At 39.8% G+C, this 11,268-nt stretch overlaps 1 protein-coding gene across 1 annotated transcript in view; it reads right to left on the bottom strand.

Moving 5' to 3' along the window:
- Positions 1-8,233: 8,233 nt before the first annotated feature.
- Positions 8,234-11,268, bottom strand: part of HS2ST1 (heparan sulfate 2-O-sulfotransferase 1) — a 71,306-nt gene continuing 68,271 nt past the window's right edge. Inside the window, exon 7 of the mRNA XM_026037908.1 lies at positions 8,234-11,003. Coding sequence (XP_025893693.1) covers positions 10,777-11,003 — 227 coding nt within the window. The 3' untranslated portion in view covers positions 8,234-10,776. The remainder of the gene's footprint in view (positions 11,004-11,268) is intronic.

Below are 11,268 nucleotides of genomic sequence, written 5' to 3'. Positions count from 1 at the left end.
GGGATTTATAACTCATGAGCAAATGGAGGGCTGCAAACAGTGCTCCCCAGACAGCCTCACCTGCTCCTTGACCCATTCCTGTGCCTGGAACATGACAGACAAGTACAAAAATTAAATTCCATATTAGAACATAAATTATAGTGTTCTTATATTAAAATGCTAGAGGTTAGTTCATGTTAATTGGGAGCATTAGTCATGCCAAGGTATGAGGGAACATACAGAGGGAAAAGATTGCTGAAAAGACCTAGGAGAGAAGCCCCTGCAGGGCTCAGGAGACCCCCYCTTGAATTCCGTGCTCCTCCACAATGTTTCTGCAGAACTGTAGTCAACTCGCCTACACCCACAGCCTTGCTGCACCTCCAGCAACCACACTGCTGGCTAAAGARTACAGTGAAAAAACTGTTCCCCAAATCACACTTGCTTCAGACTGAGTCAATATGAAAACACTTGATCAACACTATCCACCAGGTCAAGACCTTGCTCCTCAAAACAGCCTCTGCCTGTCACATGCAGTAGTCTGTGGAAATGGGAATGTGGCTGGGCTCCTGCCTATCCAGCCCGGTGCCGTCCTGCCGTGGCTCTGGCAGCTGCTCTTCGCCGGGCTCCCTGAACCTGCACGCAGGTGACAGCGAAGATCAAGAGGTGCAGCTTGTCAAGACAGATAAATCCCACTAGTTCTTCCCTCTGGTACAGGGCAGGAGCACCAGCTTTTCTAACAGCAGCACTCCAAGGAATAAATACACTGTATTAGATATTATCTGGTAATAATTAGATATCAGGGCAGCCACGTGCCAATATCACTTATCAAAACAAGTTTCATTTGATCTACTGATTTACATGCCAATAGCAGGACTAATAGAGGCAGGGCCTTGTGAATATCAGCAACTCCCACACAAAGTCACCTACCAAGAACAAGCTTTGCTTGCTCTTTGCTCCCGAGCTCTGCTTTCTGCTCACTGCTCTTTTGCTCTGACCGCTCGTCGCTCAGCTGCCCCCAAGGAGATGAAAAAAGCCCTTACCTGGCACAGAAGCTCCTCTGTGGCGGCAGGTGGCGACGATCACAGGTGCTCAGAGGTGGCCAGAAGGACAAGGAGCACAGGATGAGGGATTCACCTCCCACATCTCCCCTTGGCTGCTTGTTTCACACACRCTGGCTGATCCTCTGTCTCTAACAAGCAGCAGCAGGGAATGAACCTGAACTTCTGAGTTAGGCTCTGTGACATCCGATAGACTGGAAAAATCATTCCCAAACAGGACACCAGTTCTCCACCATGAACCCCTCTCACCTTTTGAGACGCAAGTCTTTGCACTGCAGCTGGTTTTTGCCCATCACCTACAGATCCTCTATGGAAATCAGGAATCAGGGAAAGGAATAAATGAACAAATATTGCTAATAAAACTTATGATTTGGTACATATCCTTCAGAGAACAAATAGAGAGGCAGTAGAAGCCTCGAAACCAATCCTAAACAATTCTAGTCTGGACAGACTTTTTCATAAACTGGAAACCAATCCTAAACAATTCTAGTCTGGACAGACTTTCATAAACTGGAATCATACTGCTCTGGAAGTGTTGTGGGGATGTTCTTTATTTCCCCTTCATTCTGGGGGGTTTTTGTTATGTTGCCCCCTCACCAAATTTGCATGTCTGAGAGAATTTGACTTTATTTCTCATTCATTCAGCTTAAACAGTATTTCTCAACATTCTTAAAGATTTTGTTGCTGTTTTTTTTTTTTTTGGTTTTTTTAATAGCTGTGACATCATAGGAAAAATAGCTATTTATTCCTTGTGGGTTTGCCCTCCCCCGCTGCCTGATTTGGGAAGAACAGCAGTATGGGGTTTTTTTGATTTATGTGGAAAGAGGAAACCACCCTGGGCAAAAAGTCTGCAGTCAGCAGAAGCAGCACTTTGTCTTCAAAGAGTTATATGCAAGACTCCCAAATGATTAATGCTCCTAACTYGCATTTTTCTTGCAGATGCGATTACAAAAGAGAATATCAAGAGGAAATGATTTTTTAAAAAGTAATGTATTTTCTTAACAAGAAGCAACTCTCTAGAAGAAAACAACTTTCTGGGTGATTTTAGAAAAATAATGTCAACGATTTCAAACTCCAATGCCAGACTGTAGACGCATGTTAATWCTTAGGCACCAAAACCACATTTTCTACCTTCTTTGAAAGTTATTSATATTTGCTTAGTCTGGAAAGACACAAAAAATACATAACTATATATTAGAATAAATATCTAAACTCAGGCTCCGCCTTTGAAACTGCTTATAGCACCCAATTCACATTGCTGTCATCTATGGAGTGCCTCAGATTCCAAGAAATTTTAAAATTCCTTGTATAGCTGTGATATTCAATTCTCCATTTCCTAGTTTCCTGGAGGATCTTTGGCACTAGACAGTAAGTATCCAGTTATCAACCATTTGTATTTGGTGAAGATGATGAGATTTGTAGTAAGGGCCTACCAAAAACTGAAAATATCAGCACAACGTAAGGAAAAAAATCTTATTTTGGATATTGAATCAACTTCCTCCATGCAAGAGATAAAACACGAGAAGAAAGAATTTATATCAACATGCATAAGCAGAACATAAAAAAATATATATTTGAACAAACATCTCAACATCTATGATAAACCAAGATAKGAAGATTTCTCCCTCCTCTCTCAGCCTGTCTGTGGTTGACTTAGGATACTCTACTTGCTATGGGAACAATTAGACTTAGATAGAGATATTTCATTGCAGAAGAGCCTTTTAAATTTGTTTCTTGGATATTAAAAAGGAGCAAATCCAGAACTGCAATGCTCAACAGTGTTTTTGAAAGTGCAGTGAGCATCTGCCTGGGCTTGTTTTACTCCCTCTGACTCCTGACAAGGTTTCCAAGCTTGGTTTCCAAAAACATCTTCAAATTCGGCTTTTTACCTTTGTAATTAGCTCCCCTGTTATCTCGGTGTGACCAAATGATACGACTCATTACGAACATTCCCACATGTCTGTAAGGTGCCATTCCCAGCCGTGTGAGCTGAGGAGAAGACTGAGGAGCCACGGCAGTGCTTAAACTGCACACGAGCGAGCTAGAAGGTTGCTGTGAATAAGGTTTCGGCACTGCAGGCTCCTTTCTTCATGCAGCTGACCCGCAGAATATAAAATATGCGGGTGGAAGCTAAAAATCCTCACCACATGAAGTGACTGCAGATACCCAAGGTCTGTGTACCCCAGCTGCTCTGTGCATGTTCCCTGGTTCAGCACAACATATGAGCATCTCCGCCGCCACACAGGCCAGGAGCTCCGGGGCCCCCTGCTCTCAAAGGTGATCCTGAGCAAACACAAGGTTCGATAAACTCCGTATTGGATCATGATCTCATATCTTACAACAATACCTGCAAGATAAGACTTGTTCTTTACAAGGCTRGAGAAGGACTGAAGCATATTACATTATCTTCCAGAGGCAGCTGAGAAGAGGGAGAGGCAGAATACAGATGTCATACACATATTTTTCCATCTGCTTAAAAGAAAAAACATGTCATTAGCAAAGGGTATTTCCAAGGCGGGTTGGCGGGGAGGAGGGGGGAGGAAAAAAAACTAGTAACATTTTCCTGTTTGCTGTTTTTAAGGGAAATGTTCCCTCTTCTTATCTTCATTAAAAGGAAAAGGAAAAAAAAAAAACACGTTTTTTCAGCAAAGTTTCTGTAAAGACAATATTTTCCTGTGATTTTTGCAGCACGTAAAGCTCAGATTTCCACTCATCTCCAAGAAGTAGGATGTAGCACTAACAGACGCTTGGCTGGGACCTGCCTGAGCCAGGGAATTTGTTCAGCAGACACACACAAAGCCCTCAATTTTTGCCCCATTCAATGGGGGATGTTTTCCTCCCAACACTTTGTTATTTGGCTTCCATCACGCCATGACCGACCACATTATCCTCCAGAGGCACGGATCTCTAGTGAAGAGCGGAGAAGCCTCCTGGTCAGTGTAACTTGCTTTTTCGGATCCACAGCTTAGCTCCTTCCAGCCCTTTGCTCTGAAGCTATTTGGTTTTGGGTTTAAAAGCAAAAGGTCTTGCACGTGTTGTTGGTGGATGGGCCTTGCTTATAACATCGGTAGAAGAGACCCTGAATTTATTAACCCAGCCTAGGTAAGGAGCTGAAGACCCAAAGCAGGCAATCAAGACAAAAAAAATACAAAAATAAAAGATAATAAAATAAAGGAGACATACACAGAGAAGCATATCACATAGTGATTTATATTTCTGCATGCACTTTATTTGCTACCTACTATCTTCAAAGATGCAGATATATGCCTTATAGACAGTGCTCACTGCTTTATAGAACTGAGCTTTGCCCACATATTCACTCATTATTGCACACTGCAGTGGGCTGGTCTTAACRCCAGCCTTTAACACAAGTCTCCAGCAGCAAAGCATTCCTTATCCCCTTGCCAATTTGCCGTGTCACGCAACATTTTAAAAGTTATTAAATTCTAAATAAAGGAGTTTAAGGAAGCCAAATTCTATTCTGCGCTAAAAATGGCAATCAATATGTGTCAAGACAATAATGTCTTTAGGGCCAGATCATTATTCTCTAGACTCATTTTTTTCTTTTTTTGGGAAAGAGACACTTTGTAATATATTCCAACAACCACTGCACCAAACCCAGAAGCTCTGGTTGCATTAGAGCATTTACAATACCAGACCAAATTAGGCAGCGTGTTGCTCTCAAAACAGAAAAGAGCTTTTCCATATTAACACTGCATTTATGTTTGAAATAYAACACTTTTTCAATCAAAAAACAAGTTGAAACCAGCAGGGGTGAAACAATCCATGACCACATACAACCAGGTAGTCAACCATCTATAAAAATATCAAATGAACGTGACACCTGTGTACTTGAGCTGTAACCACAGCTCCCAAGAAGCACCATTTTGTTGTGAGATCTTATTGTTTTAATGAAGATGGGTGGTTTCTTTGTGCAATTACTTCAACATCTATGTCTGTTATGAGAAGTTAATGCCTATGTGCACAGCAAACCCGAAAGTGTTATTCAGGATAAGCCTTGTAAACACTTAGAAAAGGGMAGAAAATGTTTATCACCATATTTTCCATTTTTATGAGGATGCAGTTGGTTATTATGACAAGGTGAAAGGTCTCAAAGCCTTCATTTTAGGCCACAGGTGTTCTTTGTAGAGGTTTTTTTTTAATAACAAGTATTATTAGTCCTTTAAATTAGCTCTTATTGAAAATTGCCACATCTGTGTTATGTGGTAATGGAGCTGGGGGGGAAGTCATAGCAGGGGACTTGTGCATGAAGAAAACATCTGGACATTGCTTTGACATTCACTAGCAACTTCTTGTATTTGATTAAGTAGTAAGGAAACTACATCCAAATCAAATGCAAGATTTACACAATATATAATAAAAATGCAGGACCTGCAAAAAAAGTCCTTAGATTTGAAAAAAATAACTTCCCTTCTTTCTCGTTCCTCCCATGAATTGCTACGGAAGAGATTAATTACCTGTGCTATGGCAGCATCAGTTAAAAAAACTGATTTCAGTAGCAATTAACACTTACCAGTAACACTGCAGGCATTTTCCCTTTCACACAAATGACAGCAACTGCCATTTCAACAGGACCTATTCAGCACTGCAACTTCTTTGGCTGTCATTTTGTTCACAGCACCGTTTCGGCAAGAGGCACGGTGCCTTTTCACAGGCCACGCATCTTTTCCTCAGCTCACCCCTCACTATTTTAAGTGGAGTGCCTTGGCTTCYGCACCCACCGGCTGCAGCTCTTGCCTGCTGCGGTGTAAGGAAAAGCCAGCTGGCCAGGGAGAGGCCGTGAGGAACCAGCCTTGAGGAGCCTCACGTTGCTGAAAATCCACGCGTGGTTCCTAATCACCCAGGCCGATAACCATCGTGCTGGGGAACCGGAGCACCGGGCCGCGGCACGCAGGGCCCCAGTGCTCGGGCTGCGGCAGACGTCCTGCACCGAGCACATCGTGCCAGTGTTTTCTTGCTTTAAGTGCTTGCTTACAACTGCAAACCCCATTCCTATTCCACTCAAGCTCTGTACCACACTCATCACTCGTAACGGAGCATTTTCCAGTACCACAGTAATCTGTCACACGTCATTTGTTCTCTCAGGCAGAGACACATGTGCATATCAATTCATTGTTTTAAGGCCAATTTTTCATTCTTACAAATCTTAGTTTTAATATTAAAAAACCTTTTTTCTCCCCCTCAATACTTCTAGTATGCTGTATGTGCAGTGCAAGTTTATTACATTTTTGTCTAGGAAGCCCAATGCAAATTCTAGAGGCTTATAAATTCTGTTTGGTTATAGCTCTCTGAAATCATTGCAGAAGAAYCACACTGCAACTCACCTCCCCTCCACCGACACAATAGCTGCAAATGAAGTTCACAATATTGCATATCAACATCTTCTAGCAAAAGATCATTTAATGTGAATGTGACATGCAAATATTAAGACAGGACACCAGACTTTTTTTTTTCCCCTTCCCACTGGGTGTTTTATTTTATAGCATTTGCATTAGGTAATCAACTAAAACACTTTAATAACAGAAAGCTGGCAGCATAGTAAGGAAGAATGGAGATTATTTCTCAAACAGCTGTGACAAAATGGTTTCAAATTGGAATAGTATTGCACAAACGAATCAATTTACGGAGGGTGAGTGGGAGCGAGTATCTTCAACATGGATTGTGAGGAAAAAAGGCACTATTTAGCTGTGTGTGTGTGTGTGTGTATATATATTTAAAAAAAGTCATGAAGCACAATCCATGTTTTTCAAAATTACATTCAGTACTGCTTTAGAAATGCTCACAAACCTGCCTCTACAGAAAGCTGCTGATGTAAGTGTAAAACAGTACAAGTGTCTAAACATTTATAGTTATGTTCCAGTGAAGTGTTCCCAAAGATGCCTCTTCTTATAAATACTGCTGCAAAGGTTACATAGTTGCATAGGCTTGTAGTAAAGGACGGATCCATGCAACTAAGCATCCTTTACAGTGGCCTTAAATCCAATCTCTAGTAGTCATAAAATATGCTCCAATTCTGAAGAGCTAAATTGGCAGTGCACTCGAGTCAGGTTTTTCAATGGACTGTTTAAACAGCACAGCATAGACAGTATCATCCCTACACCTTTTATCATATACTCATTTAGCAAYCCCAGGTAAGCTTAATGGAAACTTTTAACAGAATTATATCAGAAAATAACTGATGCAAAGTGAAATAGCTCTGAAATCATAAACAAGCAAACACATATTCCTGGAAGGCAGAGCAGCAAAGTACCTTTAGAAACATTAAGTATCCAGACAAGGCTTTCCAGATGACCAGGACGGGCTGCTGCTACCTTTGCCATATTCTAGGGCTTCAAATTGCCATCCCTGTTTAAAAACCAAGCCATGGTCTGGGTACTACTAATGAAGAGACTGAGTGAAGATAAAGGCAGAGCAAGCTGGAATGTRCAAGCAGGCTGCACGCCCTCGCACTGGGGCCGCTCACAGAACAGATACCCAAATAAGAGCGAAGTGCTCGTTGAGAGGATGAGAGTCACCCCGGGAAGGAGCCCGGGGCGCTGCTGCTCGGCTGCCAGCGCCGCCCGGGGTGTCCTGCTGCCGCCAGCGCAGCCGAATGCGACAGTCAAGTGCCACACGCACAGCCAGAGCTCCACAGGGCTGCAGCTCTGCAGAAGTCTGAGGTTCATTCTGTGCAAAAGGAGTACCAGGGTACCAAAMCTACCCCAAACTATACGTATGAGCATTCCAGCACCTTTCCAACTAACTTACCCCACCAAAAGCAAATCTTTCTCCTACAGGTCTCCTCTGCTGAGGCTACAGTGCCTTTGGCTGCAAGATCTGTGTTCAGGGGCTACAGAGCAAGTTTACTGATGACACCACCTGCAACAACAAAATTCCACATATTGCTGCTTTTCAGTAGTACTCATTAAGGGAAAATACACAAGACAAATTCTGTTTATATACTGTAAAATATTTTTAATACCAACAATTTGGATTGTTTCCATTTCTTAATAGAAGATGAATAGAGCAGGTTTTTAAAAAAATGTAAAGCTCCTCTTTTAAACTCTCTGCTTTTAGGAAATCAAAAATGGATAGTTCTTAATTCAAAGGCTTCCAAAAATGTTCACAGTTGACAATGTTTGCACTAGGTATAAAAGCAGAGAGGCTTGTTTCCTTCCATTTGCAGATTACACATAGAACATATTTCTCCACTTGAAACTAGCCTTTTAAATTTTTTTCTACACTATTTTTCAACTTGATATCACCAGTCTCAACCCAGCCAGTTCACAAAGATCACAAACTGCTATTATCTGATTTTCTTCTCCTATATGAACTATGAAAAATATATTGCTCTTCTGAAGGTTAAAAAATGCATCTTTCCGTATTTGTTACTGAAGACTTGMTTGTTTCAGAAGTTCTAAATTCCAACCAAAAATAAAGAAACATAGCTTTAAAAATTGTTTACAAAATAGAAAAGGTTTCTTGTAGGTCCTACTGAAATCAGTATATGCTTCACTCAATTTTTCCTGTCAATATATAAACAGTTAAGTCTAGATTCCTACTTCATTGGTTAGATTAATATTTTAAAGGAAACTCAAGGAATTAAATTGATCCAAATTATACTGAGGAAAGACAATATAGTCAAAATAAAATCTAACATAAAACTGTCACCTAATAGAGAATCTTTATTGGGATTATAAATATTCATTTTATTTCAAAAAAGACTGTTTTGTTAAAGAAGTTTTTAGAAATCCAGTAGCTCCTTCCTGTGTACAGCTCTACAACACYGCTTTAGCTAGAAGACATGTCCTCGTATGTGAGCTAGCACATCCTATTCCCAAATGTGTTGGCATTATTAATGATGTCAATAGAAAAAAAAACAGAACAGGAAATCTTATGTGCAGTTCATGCTATATAAACAGTGAGCTACCAGAAGGAACTTCCCTGATTATTCAAGAACAAAGAGATCTATTTTTAAAATTCAAAGAGGCAGGTCAAAAAACCCAAAGAAAATGCAAGATGTACTTGATAGTCTCTCATTATCCTGTCTGTAATTGGCCTGTTGCTTTTGGCTGCAAACATCCAGTTCACAGACCATTTTCCGTTTCCTCTGTTTTCATTACAAGAACAAACTGGTTAAAGAAACTCCACTTGGTAATTTTAAACTAAGCCTTCAGCATCATTCCTTAGGAATTTAAGCCTTAACCAGCATTCTTTACTTTGTCTCTTCGGTGACTTCCCCCGCATCCAACCTTGTGAAAAGCACTTTAAGAAAAGGCAGGTGGAAGATGTGTAACTACTCAGATCCTGAAGAAAATTCAATAGGAAACAAATTCTTGGAGTTCTCCACTGCCAGTTGCTATAAGGCAGTGACTCCAAACATCTGTTCTCAGATCTCAATTTACTTAATCTACCAGGTGTTTCACATTGTTAATAATGGCAACTCACAAATTTACAATAGTCACATAAGGCAGTTACATAAATACAATTATGTCAAGTTCACTGCATCTTTCTCAACCAGACTACACATTACATTTTTCTTCTTTTCCTCTTAAGATCATAAAAGGATGAAGACTACATTTCTGCAAGGAGATCCCTGGACRGTATTCTAGTATTAAAGTCATTGAGGTCACTGAAGTGCATTTCAGCCATGTCCAACAGCTAACTCAACCAGGAAGTCGATGTGATGTTTTCTTACTTCACATATAACAAAACTGGTGCAAAAACACTTTAAACTAGTTACTTTAAACCTTTTGGTCCAAATACATAAAATAAGCAATATTTACAGCATTCTTCTTTTGTAAATGCAATGCTTTAAAACACATTATAAAGCACCTTAGTAAAAATATTCTACAGGTAAAAGTAGAGTAGAAGTAGGAAAACCCTAACCATACCACAGCTCACTAATGGAGTCATAATATGGATTCACCAGTATCTCAGCTTACGATTATTAAAAAGAATCCATGGAGAAACTTGATAATGAACTTGCTATTTTTAYACTGATGTGTAAGCATCAACTAAAACCGCAGACAATCCCAATTTTCTTTGTAGAGTTTTCCCAACCTCAGTCAGTGGTCATGGGGATAATGAAAACAAAAACTATTTCTTTTAACTTTTTACAATCCTACTGTGCAAATCATGTTTTAACACTATTGATCAGTTGTAGCTTTCTAATAAAACCACATATATATAAATATGGGCAATTCCAGCAGCAGCAGCATTTCTCAGCAGAACGTGATTAACCATCCCAATTAATATCATGTAACATGACATTCTCAAAAACAAAGCATAGATGTCAACCAGTTATTAACATTACTCATTGTATACAACCAAAATTTCCATGTTGAAAGCTGGGAAAAATGATTTCCTCTTCATAGAAGTATAAATGAAAATAAATTGCTCCAAAAAATTAAAAAGAGCATTAATAGAAGCATTTGTGTTTGTTTATATTTTCAACTAGAACTGCTGTGCGGTTAATTGCTGCAATTTAAAGTGTAGATTTCTTCAGGTAAGGGGTATTAACTCCCACTGAAAATATTAGTTTGATAAAAGGAAGCTTTTGCTTCTGGATTACCGACATAGTTAGTCAGGATCCAACTCCCTGGAGGTGGTCCACAGCCCACTTGGATCTACAGAGAAATGTCTTGGAGGTCTACTAGCAATCTAGCTTCCACAGCTGAGGACTAAGATGATGATGTGACCAAAGGTTTAGGTCCATTAAGCTAACAGTAGTGTGTTCTTAGTTTGATTTAGGATAAATCTTTTCATAGAAAAAGTTTTGAGCCAGAATATACAACTCTCCGTCTTTTTCCCGAACTGCATGTGCTCTGACAAACTGAAATTGCTCCAGTGCAAATTCATAGAACTCATTCTCCATTTTCCAGATTTCAGACTGTTGTAGCTTGGCAATAGTTTCCTTTGTGGGAAGCTTTTTCTCGGTTGTTTTCCTAAGATGAGACTTCTTTCCTAAACATAAAATGAAAGCAATAATTTAATTCAAAAATTCATGTGATTAAAAACATGTACAGTTCTTTATTTTTTTAAACTTTCGGCATTCTGATAAATTGCATTAAAAGTGACAGAACTTAATCCAAAATGTATTAACATAACATGTGGGATTGGAAAATTGCAGTCTCTCACTAAATGGTAATGCATTTTGCATAGTTCTTTCAATTCGTCCTCCTTCCTCTAATAAATCCACGGAACGAACATTTCATTTAAGGAACAAATT

This window comes from Nothoprocta perdicaria, unplaced genomic scaffold, assembly GCF_003342845.1.
Source record: "Nothoprocta perdicaria isolate Ctin4 unplaced genomic scaffold, notPer1 scaffold_20, whole genome shotgun sequence".
NCBI lineage: Eukaryota > Metazoa > Chordata > Aves > Tinamiformes > Tinamidae > Nothoprocta > Nothoprocta perdicaria.
Note: the sequence above shows the minus strand (reverse complement) of the source record. Positions and strands in the feature narration are given on the sequence as shown.